The 17,309-nt window shown below is 40.3% G+C and overlaps 1 protein-coding gene across 14 annotated transcripts in view; it reads left to right on the top strand.

The window, feature by feature from the left end:
• The window catches only part of DMD (dystrophin), a 3,066,377-nt gene that overhangs the window by 1,070,181 nt on the left and 1,978,887 nt on the right, over positions 1-17,309 (top strand). For all 14 annotated transcript variants that reach the window (XM_068268325.1, XM_068268327.1, XM_068268324.1 and 11 more), the window contains one exon: positions 15,909-16,084. In XM_068268325.1, the coding sequence (XP_068124426.1) occupies positions 15,909-16,084 (176 nt within the window). The remainder of the gene's footprint in view (positions 1-15,908; positions 16,085-17,309) is intronic.

Here is a 17,309-nt window from a genome sequence, read left to right as displayed (position 1 = left end):
GTTACTATAATATTTGTATGACAATATGACAGCATGTCTTTGTTGTATTTGAAGTGTTTGTCATTTTTGAAGAGCAGGAAATCGGCATTAGTTGGTGGGATTGAATGTAAGATTTGAAAATGCACAGTTCAGCCTCAGCACCAGAAGCTGTAAGGGCTGGTGCACACCGAGCGGCTTTTTGGGCGTTTTCAGATCCGCTTGCGGCTGCGGATCTGCTTGGTCAATGTATCTCAATGGGGTGGTGCACACCAGAGCGGGGGGCGTTTTGCAGAAACGAAAAATGCCTGGGTGAGGCATTTTTTGGATTGCGGGTGCGTTTCTGCCTCAATGTTAAGTATAGGAAAAACGCAAACCGCTCTGAAAAACGGCACTTCAGAGCGGTTTTGCAGGCGTTTTTGTTACAGAAGCTGTTCAGTAACAGCTTTACTGTAACAATATATGAAATCTACTATACTGAAAACCGCAGCAGCAATCCGCAAAACGCTAGCAAAACGCCGCATAAAAATAAAAAAAAGCGTTTAAAAATCTGCTAGCATTTTGCGGATCTGCTTGCGGTTTTTGGTGTGCACCAGCCCTGAGATTGTGTTTTTACTTCAAGGCGTCCTGCCTTTAAACTGAGTCTTCCCGATCCTAAGACAAAACTTACATGGTAGGATGTAACAGTACAGGTCTTTACCTCACTTGCTGTTTGAGCACATCGTACTTTGGAGTATCAATTCTGAATGAACAAGCAGTTTCTCGATTTCTTGCTTTTATACTAATGCAACCTTCCCATGAGCTACAATAAAAATCCAAATTTTCCTACTTCAGAGATGATAAAAAAGAAAACAAAGTAAATCAACTTAATGGTAGAGTCTGCTGTCCCACACATATTCCCAGCGGCTAGAAAAATCAGCATGTATTTGCTTCTACTATTTCCTTGCTGTGAGCTATGTTAATGTGAAATGGTTATTTCTGCAGCACTTCTTCGTAAAACATTAAGTGCATATAATTTGTACAAGTACTTTATTTAACAGGTTAAGATTATTCTTGATTTATTTAAAAACAATCATGTTTCCCTCAGCCACTCTTAAAGCTCATATTCAAGTTTTCTAAACTAATCTTGTAAAATAAAAAATGTAATTTTGCCTTCTTAAAGCAGAAGGTATTTGCGATAATTCAGCTGTTAGTAACTGTGGTTTCCCATGATGCATCACTTTCATATATGTAAATCATCTCTTTATGTCCTTGAAAGCAAGGCTGCACATCCAGAACTGCTGGTGCATAGTGAGCCGGTAGCTTATACGTTTTACATCCAACATAAATATAGCCTGTTTTGGATATCTTGGTGCTCATCAGTACATGGCATGGATTAATATGGCTCTATGGGATAGGGCTTGAACCAGTACTAAGTAATAACCCAAACAGCTCATGGGGAGCCAGAAACCACCATTTGGGTGTGATGCATCATGGGAAATCACAGTTGCTCACTTACAGCTAAATTATCACAAATGCCTCCTGTTTTAAGAAGGCAAAATTACATTTAGCATTGCATTTTAATAAAGGGCTTTTTGGTTTCTTTAAACCATTTAAACCTTCAAGGTGGTTCTGGGTCACCAAAGTCTGTTTCGGTATTCCTTATAAAATTACTATAAAAGGACCACTATCTCTTAAGCAACCTAGAGAATGGATGACAAGGAATATATATATATATATGCGCAAAAGTATTCCGCCCCCTTGAAGTTTTCCACATTTTGTCACATTACTGCCATAAACATGAATCAATTTTATTGGAATTCCGCATGAAAGACCAATACAAAGTGGTGTACACATCAGAAGTGGAACAAAAATCATACATGGTTCCAAACATTTTTTACATATAAATAACTGCAAAGTGGTGTGTGCATAATTATTCAGCCCCCTTTGATCTGAGTGCAGTCAGTTGCCTATAGACATTGCCTGATGAGTGCTAATGACTAAATAGAGTTCACCTGTGTGTAATCTAATGTCAGTACAAATACAGCTGCTCTGTGAGGGCCTACGAGGTTGTCTAAGAGAATATTGGGAGAAACAACACCGTGAAGTCCAAAGAACACACCAGATCGGTCAGGGATACAGTTATTGAGAAATTTAAAGCAGGCTTAGGCTACAAAAAGATTTCCAAAGCCTTGAACATCCCACAGAGCACTGTTCAAACGATCATTCAGGAATGGAAGGAGTATGGCACAACTGTACACCTACCAAGACAAGACCATCCACCTAAACTCACAGGCCGAACAAGGAGAGTGCTGATCAGAAATGCAGTCAAGAGGCCCATGGTGACTCTGGACGAGCTGCAGAGATCTACAGCTCAGGTGGGAGACTCTGTCCATAGGACAACTATTAGTCATGCAGTGCACTGTACAAAGTTGGCCTTTATGGAAGAGTGGCAAGAAGAAAGGCATTGTTAACAGAAAGCATACGAAGTCCCGTTTGCAGTTTGCCACAAGCCATGTGGGGGACACAGCAAACACGTAGAAGAAGGTGCTCTGGTCAGATGAGACCAAAATGGAACTTTTTGGCCAAAATGCAAAACGCTATGTGTGGCAGAAAACTAACACTACACATCACTCTGAACACACCATCCCCACTGTCAAATATGGTGGTGGCAGCATCATGCTCGGGGGGTGCTTCTCTTCAGCAGGGATAGGGAAGCTGGTCAGAGTTGATGGGAAGATGGATGGAGCCAAATACAGGGCAAACTTGGAAGAAAACCTCTTGGAGACTGCAAAAGACTTGAGACTGGGGCGGAGGTTCACCTTCCAGCAGGACAATGACCCTAAACATAAAGCCAGGGCAACAATGGAATGGTTTAAAACAAAACATATCTATGTGTTAGAATTACCCAGTCAAAGTCCAGATCTAAATCCAATCGAGAATCTGTGGCAAGATCTGAAAACTGCTGTTCACAAATGCTGTCCATCTAATCTGACTGAGCTGGAGCTGTTTTGCAAAGAAGAATGGGCAAGGATTTCAGTCTCTAGATGTGCAAAGCTGGTAGAGACATACCTAAAAAGACTGGCAGCTGTATTGCAGCAAAAGGTGGTTCTACAAAGTATTGACTCAGGGGGCCGAATAATTACACACACCCTACTTTGCAGTCATTTATTTGTAAAAAATGTTTGGAATGATGTATGATTTTCGATCCACTTCTCACATGTACATCACTTTGTATTGGTCTTTTACGTGGAATTCCAATAAAATTGATGCATGTTTGTGGCAGTAATGTGACAAAATGTGGAAAACTTCATGGGGGCCGAATACTTTTGCAACCCACTGTATGTATATATATATATATATATATATATATATATATATATATATATATATATATATATATTCCTGGCAATTGTCTCAGGGCTTCCCTTAAATAAAGAAATAAAAAAAAGAAAAAGAGAAAAAAAAGAACACACAGTGATGACATTATGTGGCGTCTTCCAGCACCTTGAAATGTGTGTAGCAGAGTTAGCTATGTTATATGACAGCTGATGATAACACTTCCAAGTATGAGAAAAATTGGCTTTTTTTCCCCCAGAAAGATGCAACAGCAACTGTAAGAAAAACCTGTCACCATAAATGTGTTTTAGTTGTTAACGTTACATCTGCTAAAGTAAATAAGTAAATAAAAAAGCCTTGTTATTGTTGGTTACTGAAGGAGACCGTATTTGGATTGTTAGAATACACCTGTTATTAGACAGCTGGTGAAAACTGTTGTATTTGATCCTTAAAAAAAAAAAATCTATTCTTCAAATTCTGTTATGCTGCTGATTCTCTGGCTATAACCATTTCTAAACCTCTCATTTAGAGTATGCATACAGGACTGTGGATTTTACTAATCCACATATTTGCTACAGAGGAGAAATCCAGATAGCATTTAAACAAGACTCCTCTTATCTCATTTGTCCACCACACATCCTGTTATGCTGGATACACACAGTTCGTTCCCGCACTCGATTCCCGTCGATGCACCGCTCGATTCCCGTCGATTCGTTTATTTCCGACATGTCCGATTCGCGTTTCGATGGATCGTTAGGTCGATTTGCCATACTTGACATGGCAATCGACCTAAAAATCATCGAAATGCGCTTGGAAATGTTCGGAAATAATCGAATCGTCGGGAATCGAGCGGCGCATTCGATGCGGGAACGAACCGTGTGTATTCACCATTACTTTTTGTGTTCATTCCTTATGTCCCTAATGGTGAATACACATGGTTCGTTCCCGCATCGAATGCGCCGCTCGATTCCTGACGATTCGATTATTTGCGAACATTTCCAAGCACATTTCGATGATTTTTAGGTAGATTGTCATGTAAAGTATTGCAAATCGACCTAACGATCCATCGAAATACAAATTGGACATGTCGGAAATAAACAAATCGACGAGAATCGAGCGGCGCATCGACGGGAATCGAGTGCGGGAACCAACCGTGTGTATCCAGCATAACTCTTTGTTCATCCATTGTTCCCTTAGATTGTAAGATTGTAGGGGCAATCTTCCATTACCCTTCATACATCCTTGCAAACAAGTAGTTTGACCCAGCACTCTAAATGGAGACAAGCGTGCTATAGCTGATCAGAACTTGTTGCTCATCAAGTTCAAAACTAGCAAAAAAAGGAATATCAGCAGCACCGCTACAGTGAAAAAGATCGCTCTTTTATTTGTGCAATAAAATCATGTAGCAAAAATAGAGCTGGAGCCTCCAGCTCTATTTTTGCTACATGATTTTATTGCACAAATAAAAGAGCGATCTTTTTCACTGTAGCGGTGCTGCTGATATTCCTTCGTACATCCTTGTGAGAACTGTCACCAGGCAGAGATTGGGGCACAATCTCTCGGGCGACAGTGCCAGCCTGGAGGCTGTTGAGGGCATATCTCTAGCCTCCAGGCTGGCAAAATGTTCTGTTGCGATACAGGGCTTGGAGTGCCAATGGAGGAGCACAGAACAGGTGGGGTAAGTGAGGAGAACAATGCCCTCAAGTAGTGGTCAGGGGAGTCAGTCCACCACCAGGCAAATCACTCATGTGCATGCTGAGGGGGATCGGGGCCACTGAACACATGCTAGGTTCTCAGCAAAGGTGGTCCTCATCAGCCACCACAGAGGTTTAATCTAGCATGTGTGCGTAGTTCCTTGGTTTTGTTATATCTACTGTTCGTTTCACCTGCATGTACGTTTTACACTGTATGGTGTGTAATTTGATTGCATTGACGTATTATTTAAATAGCACCAGAAATAATGTACTATATGAAATTAATAGTAGAAATTGTAACAGGATGGTCAATATTACAGCAAGGAGTCCTACATTACTACTTGTCCTGCAGTGGTGCGTTGATGCTGGTGATATTATTCATAAATTAACATGTTTGTTTGATTTGGGCTCCAGAACTTAGCTATTGTATAGATTTAAAATTTTTACTCTTTCAGTATTTCTATCATTGGTCATTCAGTGGACTCATCCACAATACAGTAGCTGCTGACCGTAAAAGGGTTCCTGCTATTTGTATGCAGGCCACCTCTGCTGCATGGACTTACAACAAAAAAAGCTTGCATTTCTACTAGTGATTGCCATCTGTCTTCTGCAGATAGCCCTTAATCCACCCACCTAATCAAGCAGGCAGATCCCAAAACAACAGTTAGGCAGCATGCTCCCCCAAAGCACATAATTCAGCAGTGTGTGCACCAAATAACATAATAAGCAGTATATCCCCCCCAAAACACAATTAGGTAAATTCCAGTTCCTGTCAACCAAATTAGGAGATGTTTCCAAAACAAAATTAGGCATAATTCCCCTTAAACGTGTAATTATGCAGCATAATTCCCATTAAAAATCAAATCAGGCAGCTTTTCCTCTCCCAAAATAAAAAAATTAGGCTGCATGTCCCCTGTAGGAGAATGTCTCCCCAAACATAATTTAGCAGCAATTCACATGAATAGGAATAGTGTCCCTACACATAATTAGGCAAAATCTGCTCCTAATCATAATCAAGCAGTAATTCAGTAAACATACTGTAATTAGGCATAGCCTCACAATCATAACTAAGCAGTTTTCCCCCAAATCATAGCTAGGCAGTGTTTCCCTCAAATTATTAGTCAGAGTTCCCCTCCAAATCATTATTAGGCAGTTTACCTTTACAAATGCCTGGTTTAGTGTACACCCATATATAAAATCAAAACCTTAGATGCACCCTTAAGATCACTGTCATCCTGCAGCCCTTCATTATAGACAGCCTTGGCATGCGGGTGATTTGTTAAGAATCCAGTCTCATCTGCACATACAAGATCCCATGGGGCACTAGTCTTGCAGAAGGATAGGGCACCACCGCTAACAAAGTATTAAATGCTAGTGTACCCACTGCTTTTCACAGCGAAGCCACAACCAGATTCAATCTTTCCCAGATAATAGATTTTCAAAATGTGATCGTAGCTGACAATTGTAAAGTAAATGTCCGTTTTTATATGGCAGAATTATTTTTATCTCCCAGTAATGATGATTTATTAAAACAAATGGATACCCACTTTCACATTCATTGTCCTGGTTTCAGCATCAAAATGTTCATCAATATATACTGTAGCTATTAGAAACATTTCTGACATTAGGAAAATGTATTTAAAAATGAGTACCCTGAATATTTTTTTTTTCAATGTTCTGCTAAGAGTCATTATGGGCCCTCTTTGGGTTCTCTTTAACAATTTAAGTTTCAACCCCCCCCCCCCCCCACACACACACACACACACACCCTGCAAAAGGACTGCAAAAGGACACGCCTTCTTCAATGTGAACATGCAAGGGTTTAACTTTCAAATTTAGATTTGCTTTCTTAAAACAAAGGGTATTTTTAATAATTCAGCCATTTGTAAGCAAGAAAAATCCCCATGAAGCATCACTGCTGGTTATGCAAATTGCTCTGTTACATCCCTAAAAGCCATACAGACACACCTCCAGATCTGCTGGTGTGCAATGTGTCCATATCCTATTCCTTTTACAGTTCTATACTAACTCAATGTACAGCTGTTTTGGATTGATTTAATCATCTTATGTGCAAGGCATGGACTAACTACTTTAGTACCAAAGGCTCTGGCCCCTTACAGGACCAGAACCTTTTTTTCCATTTCTCTCTTCCTGATCACTGTGATTGGTGTATAGTGATTAGGAGGTCAGGAGCCAATGAAAGCGGCTCCTGGCCAATGTACGAAACTCAGCTGTCTTTAGACTCAGTGTCGGTGGGGATGTGCATTCACATCTCATTCATGGGAGCCACCGAAGTTAAAGCTATGCTGTATCAGGCTTAGGCAACCGCAAGTGTGGCATAGTTTTAACCTACGGTGGTCCCAAAGTAGTTTAATAAGTTTTCATAAAGCAAAAAACCCTAGTGGTTCTATGTCACTATGATTTTATTGGGTACTCGGTAATATATTTTAGTTTTATTATAAGTTTTTTTTCAAGTGTAATAGTAATTGCCAATCTTGACTGGGGGTTCATGCATATACAGCAAGTATCCATTTCTAAATGTGTGAAACTAATACATTCAGATTTGGTTAGCCTGGATGTATATTTTCTTGGGGCAAGATACTTATAGCAATGAAAATGTAAGCTAAAATAACAAAGCAATAGGTCTTAAAATAAACCTTTAGCTAAGCCGGTCATTAACATTTAAAACTTTGAGATAATGTCATGTTCTCCATTTTATGAGCAGTAAAGTAATTTACTTTATTAAGAATATTTGCAGTTTATTAGCCTTGTAGAAGCTAACAGGAAAATATAATTATACTCTGGGAAGTAACACAGGATTTTGATCAGCTAAGAATTTGGAGACTGGCAAAATGTACTTACTTAATTTTGATGCCGTCTTACTATTCATGGTGGAGGAAGGTGTGATTTCTATGCTTTTTTTTACCTTTATGTTCACATCTTAGTGGTTACTAAAATATGTAACAAAGTGTTCCAGGCCATTCTTACTAAATGTGAAACAGCTCTCTAAAAATATTTTCTCCTGCTTACACACGATTTACATGGAATAAATTAGTTGTATTTAACATAACCACTGACACTAGTGTGAATTTGCCACACTACTGTAATTATGGGAGGTTAAAAATGAACATAATTGCTGTAGCCATAAAAGGGTGTTTACCTGCTCACTTGTTAAAGTGGACCTGAACTCTTGCACGGGACAGAAGGAAAACATACAGACATGCACACTGTATGTATTTAGAGAGTTGTATCTATCTAATTCCCCCTCATCTGTGACTAATCACACATGTAATTTGACCTCTCAGCTGTGTCAGCTGGCTGCCTTGGCAGAGCAGTTAATTTGTTAATACTGGATGTTAACCCTATATCTGCTTTGATGAAAGCAGGAAGTAGACACACTGCAAGTTAATCTTTCACCATAAATAAAGGAGGGGCAAAACGGGAGGGGGGGAGGACCACGATCCTAATATTCCCTGATTTGCTGGTAATTTAAACCTCACACTCTTGTAATTATAACAAACCAATCCGTGACAGAGGGTCATGCAAAAATAGAAAAAGGTTGTTTATTGTGCATAGGCAAAGCTTAAAAGGTTGTGCAACAGGTCACAGTATTAAAAACAACAGCGCTGTTGTACAGTACCACCACACTTCATAACCATTAGACATCCATCTCCCACAGACATCCGTACACATGCGGGTGAACTTGGCCTACACCACCACTCTAATAGTCCCCAATTAGATGGCCCTCTTGGAGATTCCAGTGCTGCAGGTAATCAAGAAGTTTCATGCAAAGCAGGAGCAAAAGTAGTTAGCACAAAGCTCATGCAGGTGTTGCTCACAGTCCGCACTAGCATTAAAAATCCAAGCAAAACATTTGGGTGATTAAAGAATTGGCGATGGGGGGCCCCCAATATACATGTGCAGAGTCTTCACTGCCTTACTCACAACCTCCCGGAATAACATGACATCAGGACTGATCTTTTTCCCGAGCCAGGCTCTCCACGCGCTCTGGGGTTAGTTCTTTATCCACACTTCCAGTGTGCGGGGCATGCAGGGGTGAACTCCCTTCTCGCGCTGCATCATAGAGGCTCCACTACCATCCACGTCTCTTTCCCGGGGGACACGCCGAGACTAAACTACGGTCTCCGTCGTTTTCAGTCAGGCAGCATAGCTGGGATTAGATGGCGTCACGTCGGCTGCGTGTGCTGATTCACCAACTAGTTTTGAACGTCTCCATAAACAACGTTTTCACATGGGCACCAACTGGTTTTTAACTGCCATATTTATTAGCAGAGCTTGCAAAATGGAAGACATGAAAGTACAGTTGTTTGTATCCAATCGCAATAAATCACCATTCTGGTGTCACCACCCACAGAGACCTGTCAACAATTGTTTCGCTAAAGTATCTTCTTTGTGGACCGCTGCTCACCGCGGCGGGGATAAGGCTCTGCAGGTTAATTACAGGATTTGTATCAGCTGTAGCAAATAAATGTTTTTCTTTAAGGCTACTATGCTGTTGCTTATCATTTAGAGCAGAGAGAAAGTTCTGAGTTCAGGTCGGCTTTAATAAGTGCAATTAATTTCAATATGTTACCTTCAAGGTAACCTACACAAATCGGCAAAACATCCAGTGCAAAAAGTTTTATACACAGTAAATAAATTATCCACACTTATTCTGATACATTGAATGCAGGTGTCATTGCGATGGTCAACTAAAGAAAAAATACAGTGAAAAAATATTTTTAGTACATGACCCATTAAAGTAAACTTGTAGTGAGAGGGCTTATTCAGTGGTTCTTGATCCATTCAAGAACTTTTTGCAAATATTTAGAGGTATGGGCATTTTTTTTCACAAGACCTTTTTAAACCCTTTTTGCTTGTGCTTTGAAGCCTTTATAAACAAAAAAAAAGAAAGGAGCACTTCAATAGTCTTCTGTCGGTACTCTTAAGCACTTCCCTCTACACTATAAATCCTGGCTATTTTGGTTGTTGTGGGGGAGGGGGAGATACAGACCCCTCCAATTTGACCTGTGCAATACTTGTGTATTTTGTTGAATACTTAATATTTAAATGTTCATAATACACTCATTACACTGTTTCAGAGGGATGTGTTCTGGTTTTATTTGTCCAGTACTTGTAAGGAGGATAGTATGTATTCTGAGATATATTTTTTTTTTTAAGTTAAGAAAATTACTGTAAAGGAAACCTTAAATGATTGTTGGGAAAAAAAGGTTTCTCTTACCTGGGGTTTCTGCAGGACGGCCACAGAGACGGGAGCTGAATCGAGGGACGTGTGCAGCCAGGACCATGCATGCAGGAGCACTGGCCCAGCAACTGGCCAGTAGCCAAAAATGAAACTTAATGGTAGCGGGGGACTGGAGCATCGTTACAGGATGGCAAGGACACCGGATGTCTCCAGGGAGCTAGTGGAAGTTTTTTTTCCAACACTTGGTTAAGGTTTCCTTTAAAGTGGAGCTGTCAGCCATACTATATCAGAAAACAAAACATAAGTACGGTAGATAAATACTTGCTATACTTACATAACATATATATTGCACTGTCCACATTTTTCTATAGTGATTTTTCTAGCAAAAAAGAGAAAATCCTTCTTTTCCATTTTGTCTGTGTCTATCATAAAGCCAGTCCTGACATAATCTCCTCCCTTACACTGTCTGTGTATCATTGCTCGCCCCACCAGATAAAAATAAAAATATTTTTTTATTTTATTTTATCCCAGACAGTTACTCTTTGAGACGTTTGCTTCTAATTAGATGCTGACTTAATCTGTTAACAACTCCAAGAGACTTTTGTCTCTTCTCAGAGATATGGGTAGCTGTTTTAGGAAGACCCTCATCTACAGCCCTTGTAAAAAGAAAAAAAAGTAGATCAGTCCAAGAGTCTATTTTTTTAAGTGGACAACTTTAAGAACCTTCACATCCTCTTTTATAGTATCTAACCCTAACTGATAAGTCTAAAATTTCTGTACTGTAACCCTCACATTGGCCTCAATTCACTAAGATCATGCTGACGATAATAAGACAAGAGAAAACTTGCCACCACACAGTGAGAGAGTTACCTTATCTCTTCATTCCTTAAGTTACCTCCTCTGTAGTTAAGATACCTCCTCTGTAGTTATTTTCACACGCAGTTAAATAACAGCCTGTCTTTAAAGTGGACCCAAATTAAAAATACAAGATTTCAGAAATAACATCTATTTTCTAAATTATAATAATAAATAGCAGCCTTTTTTCAGCCGCATGATGACAAATATAAAATATTTTACATTTGTTGGAGGAACCCCTCCCTTCCTTTCATATTGCCGGGATTTTTCCGGCAAACTGTGGGAGTAGATGGTGTCCAGCAAAGGAGGAATTGCTAATGGCTGCCACCTGTATAACCCTAGTTATGAAAATAGAGGGGTGTAAAGCATTCACTGAATGCTCATAGGCTTGAAGGAGTGTTTATTTATCTTAGTATGTGTCAGAGTGGTGCAACTAAATATTTTGAATTAAAAAAAATGTTTGGTTTGGGTCCGCTTTAACTTTAGAATGCTGGAGTTATTTTAAGGATTATAGAGTTAACTTAAAGACAGAAGAGTTAACTTTAGGTTTGCCTGAGGTAAAATGTTTTCTGAATACGACATGCCTTATCACCATGGTGATAACTCTAGAAATGTTATTAAAGACAGGAGATGAGCTTAGTGAATTGAGGCCATTGACATTTTTAACCCATGTCTAAACTCAGCTATTATGCAGTGGTTATATTTGGGAAATCTATATGGGGATGAAGTGGTCAAACTTGTTATAGCAAGGAAGAACTACCCTACTTGGGAAGTTAATACCAAGGAAGAAGATTGAGATTATGCATTAGGAAGGGGGAAATATTAAGGTTAATGTGGTTAATCATTAGAAAGGGGTTTTGCTTTGGAATAATTTACAAATTATGGAAACTGACTATTAGAGACAGTTGATAGAGTAGACAGAAATATTATAGACAAAAAATAGTGTTGAAAAGTTGATGTAGAAGAGTATCTGCCTGTTTTATTTGTACTCTGTTAGCTACTCCTGTGCCAAATCTATCTGGTGTTTGAAAGACATCTCCACCATCATGGCAAATCAGGGCTTAAGTACCAAGGGGCCCACAAAAGGAGTTTTTTATGTATTAAGCATCTAGGAAGGGGGCTGGGGCAGATGATATACTGTATTTATCAAGATATTAGAGGTGAGGGTGGCATAATCACATCAACATCGCTGTGAAGCGTACAAGGGAGAATAAGAGAGCAGATAGCTTTTTTTGGTTTGGTTTTGAAACAGAGAACACAGATGTCCTTTACCAACTGCCATGGATAACATTAGTAGCAGCTGCTTAATATTAAAGTAACTATGAATGGTAGCAGTAACCAAGTCTAATATGATATGGCTCTTATTACCACTAGTTTTCAAAGAAAGAGTTTAGTGTAAGGGATGCAGAGTCTGCCATTTTTTCCCCTTGAAATATTAAATGCAAACTGCCTGTTGGTTATACTGATCACTAGGCTTTAGTTTACCATTAAACACAGACATTTGAGACAAACATGCACCCAATGTTGTCTGACACATACATACTTCTCGGTCAGTAGCACACAATATTAAATGTCACAGGATCAGCATGATAGTCAGATGAGCCATTTTTTTAAAGGGATGTCAACAATGGCACCGGTCATATTCCTGTCATTTCTGGTACCCTATAGCAGTGCTGTCCAACTGGCGGCCCGCGGGCCGCATCCGGCCCGCCAGGCCTTCTGCTGTGGCCCCCCTGCCGCCTGCTCTATGCTGTGGCAGCGCAACTTAAGAAAAAACAAAAAACTTTTCCCCATGCTGCGGCTGCAGACTCTAAATATCTACAGCCTCCCCTCTCTTTGTCCCCCGTTCTGCCGCCTCTAACAAACCTCAGATCGGCGACGGCGGGGGCAGAAGATAGGAACCAGCCACATCAGCACATGGCAGCCGCACCGGGGACTTTAAGTGCAGGACGTGACCGATGATGTCACTTCCTCCATTCAAATTCACCGCGCGGCTGCCATGCGCAGGTCTGACTGGCTCCGATCTCCTGCCCTCGCCGCCGCCGATCTGAGCTGAGGTGAGTCAAATTCCACACAACAGCAGCATGCTCTGAGCCTGTCTTCTGCAGCCAGCGCAAGTCCTCAGTCTTCACCCCCGTCCTCTGCCGCCTCCTGGTTCACGCTCTGAGCCCATCTTCTGTAGTCAGCGCGTTCTCCATCTTCAGCCGGTGCAGTGTAACGTGATCAAACACTGCACCAGCTCACTTCAAGCCCTGTCCTCTGCCGCTTACTGGTTCACGCTGTCATACGTGACCTCGTGGCTACTCTCAAATTCAGTGCCAATCTGAGTGCATTTTGTGGGCAGAACTGAGACCAATCTGAGTGCATTTTGTCGGCAGAACTGAGGCCAATCTGAGTGCATTTTGTGGGAAGAACTGAGGCCATTCTGAGTGCATTTTGTGGGCAGAACTACGGCTAATCTGAATTTATTATGTGGGTAAATCTGCAGCCAATATGAATGCATTTTGTGGGTAAATCTGCAGCCATTCTGAATCCATTTTGTGGGTAAATCTGCAGCCAATCTGAATTAATTATGTGGGTAAATCTGCAGCCAATCTGAATGCAGTTTGTGGGTAAATCTGCAGCCAATCTGAATGTATTATGTGGGTAAATCTGCAGCCAATCTGAATGCATTTTGTGGGTTAATCTGCACTGCAGCCAATCTCAATGTATTATGTGGGTAAATCTGCAGCCAATCTGAATGCAGTTTGTGCGTAAATCTGCAGCCAATCTGAATGCATTTTGTGGGTAAATCTGCAGCCAATCTGAATGCATTTTGTGGTTAAATCTGCAGCCAATCTGAATGTATTATGTGGGTAAATCTGCAGCCAATCTGAATGCATTTTGTGGGTAAATCTGCAGCCAATCTGAATGTATTATGTGGGTAAATCTGCAGCCAATCTGAATGCATTTTGTGGGTAAATCTGCAGCCAATCTGAATGTATTATGTGGGTAAATCTGCAGCCAATCTGAATGCATTTTGTAGGTAAATCTGCAGCCAATCTGAATGTATTTTGTGGGTAAATCTGCAGCCAATCTGAATGCATTTTGTGGGTAAATCTGCAGCCAATCTGAATGCATTTTGTGGGTCAAGCTGCAGCCAATCTTTGTGTATTTTGTGGGTTAAGCTGCAACCAATCTTTGTGTATTTTGTGGGTAAATCTGCAGCCAATCTTTGTGTATTTTGTGGGTAAATATGCAGCCAATCTTTGTGTATTTGTGGGTAAATCTGCAGCCAATCTTTGTGTATTTTGTGGGTCAAGCTGCAGCCAATCTTTGTGTATTTTGTGGGTCAAGCTGCAACCAATCTTTGTGTATTTTGTGGGTAAATCTGCAGCCAATCTATGTGTATTTTGTGAGTAAAGCTGCAGCCAATCTAAGTGTATTTTGTGGGTCAAGCTGCAACCAATCTTTGTGTATTTTGTGGGTAAATCTGCAGCCAATCTATGTGTATTTTGTGAGTAAAGCTGCAGCCAATCTTTGTGTATTTTGTGGGTAAATCTGCAGCCAATCTTTGTGTATTTGTGGGTAAATCTGCAGCCAATCTTTGTGTATTTTGTGGGTCAAGCTGCAACCAATCTTTGTGTATTTTGTGGGTAAATCTGCAGCCAATCTATGTGTATTTTGTGAGTAAAGCTGCAGCCAATCTTTGTGTATTTTGTGGGTAAATCTGCAGCCAATCTTTGTGTATTTGTGGGTAAATCTGCAGCCAATCTTTGTGTATTTTGTGGGTCAAGCTGCAGCCAATCTTTGTGTATTTTGTGGGTCAAGCTGCAACCAATCTTTGTGTATTTTGTGGGTAAATCTGCAGCCAATCTATGTGTATTTTGTGAGTAAAGCTGCAGCCAATCTAAGTGTATTTTGTGGGTCAAGCTGCAACCAATCTTTGTGTATTTTGTGGGTAAATCTGCAGCCAATCTATGTGTATTTTGTGAGTAAAGCTGCAGCCAATCTTTGTGTATTTTGTGGGTAAATCTGCAGCCAATCTATGTGTATTTTGTGAGTAAAGCTGCAGCCAATCTGAATGCATTTTGTGGGTAAATCTGCAGCTAATCTGAATGTATTATGTGGGCAAATCTGCAGCCAATCTGATTGCAGTTTGTGGGCAAATCTGCGGCCAATCTGAGTGTATTGTGTGGAGAATCTGCAGCCAATCTGGTTGTACTTTGTGGGGATTCTGCTATCACTCCAATTGCATTATGTGGGGAAATCTGCTGTATTTTTTCCCCGGGGGGGAGGGGGGGGGGTGTCGGTCTGCCGGCCCTCCACCATGTGGTCTGAAAAAAAAAACGGCCCTCCATGCCCGCGAAGTTGGACAGCACTGCCCTATAGGGAAACGCTCTGTCATTACTGCTGATATCAAGTTCATCCCTAATTTCGGCGTACAGTCATAGAAGTTTGGAAATTATTTCTAATCACTTGACATCTGCAACGTACATTTGCACATATTCACTGTTGTTTATTTTACTATTTTATATAAGCTTTTATTTATCAGTTGTTTAAATATGCTTACATTCTTTATAAACTTCTCGAAAAATTCTATGAAGTGCATTCACAGAAAATTTTAACTGGCATCCTGCCATTTACTTAGTGAAGCTAAGCCATTTTATCAAGTGTCTTTTCTTTTCCAGATTTCTCCAATTGACATTATTTGAGTTAGACAGAACTGTTTGTATGTTCACTTTAGTAGCATTGTGCTCTGGAGACCAGACTTTGATCTTACAAAGAGCAGTTTTTCATTATTTTCTATTGACACTCCAAACAGTCTTCTCTGAAGTCTCTGGAATATTGTGTGACCTCTGTCTCAATACTGTTCACAGATTTCACAGGCTGTCACCACCACTCAGACATCACTAACACAGACAACTGTAATGGAAACTGTAACTATGGTGACCACCAGGGAGCAAATTCTTGTTAAGCATGGTAAAGATGAACTGCCGCCGCCTCCTTCTCAGAAGAAAAGACAGATCCTTGTGGAGTCAGAACTTAGGAAGAGGTGAGAAAATGGCCAACACACCTGAGGATATAACTACACAAGGTTATTGCTAAAGTATTATTGTTATAAAAAAGAAAAAAAAGGTGAGACAGAAACACCTATATATTTGTGAATCAAAAACGTTGCAGAATGAGTAGTTTAATTTAGATGTAAGCAAGGTTTACATCTAATACATGCACATTCAATGAAGTTAAAATGAAAGTCTGGTAGTTAAGCACACCTGGTCTTAGATGGGATGTATTTGGAGGCTGACATACTGTATTTAGTATAATGAAAATTGTCTGGGTATCTTTCTGATCCTCTGCTTCCAATACTTTTAGCCATGGACCTTGAACAAGCATTACAATCAAATGTTTCTGACTCGATAAGCCACATGTTTGTTTCAGGTGTGTGATTCAGACACTATTGCCACCAAAAAAGATCAGCAGGATGCCAGGCAACTGGTATTGTTTTAAAGGAAATACATATAGCAGCCTCTCTATCCCTTTCAGGTTGGGTGTATGTTAATGACACCTATCAAAACTCTATCTTTTAAGGCCTGCAGACCCTAGCGTGCTTCTGTCCACTTCTATCCACTATGCATAAACTAATGCACATTGCTGAAATGTGGACAGGAGTAGAGAGAAGTGTGTTCAGGCTCTTACTGATCTGGCCACTAATCTATTTTGGCTGCCATTTTTTCACTTTGTAGTGTCTTTGTAAATAATGACATACATTTTCAGAATTCAGCAAGTAGTAATTACAGAATACACACTTCAGTCAACTTCCTACTGGTGTTTTGATTTGCATTCCATGCAGGAAAGGCCACACTAATATGACTGAACTCTGTATAATTCAGCAAAAGCAGTTCTATAAGCTTAGTTCTATACAAGCACATCTGATCATATTAAGACCCTCATGCAACCTCCCACTTTAACCTAAATATTGTCAGTTTATTAAGTGTGTACCATATACTGCAGAACTTGTGTAGTTGTTTTAAAATATTAAGTGGAGGAGAAAAGTTGTTTTACTTACCTGGAACATCTTCTAGATCCCCCCCCCCACACACACACACACACACACACACATACACCTTTGTAGATGAGGTCCCTCAGTGTACTTTCCAATTCCCTCTGTTGTGCCACTGTCATCCTAACTAATGCAGAGCATTACAGAGCATGCATCATAGTCTTTGACCCACTTGGGTTGTGGATTTAAAGGGGTTCTGTGGTGGGGATGTTGCAAA

The sequence above is a fragment of the Hyperolius riggenbachi genome, chromosome 2 (genome assembly GCF_040937935.1).
Source record: "Hyperolius riggenbachi isolate aHypRig1 chromosome 2, aHypRig1.pri, whole genome shotgun sequence".
Taxonomy (NCBI): domain Eukaryota; kingdom Metazoa; phylum Chordata; class Amphibia; order Anura; family Hyperoliidae; genus Hyperolius; species Hyperolius riggenbachi.
The sequence above is the reverse complement of the archived record's forward strand: the minus strand, read 5'-3'. Positions and strand labels throughout refer to the sequence as shown.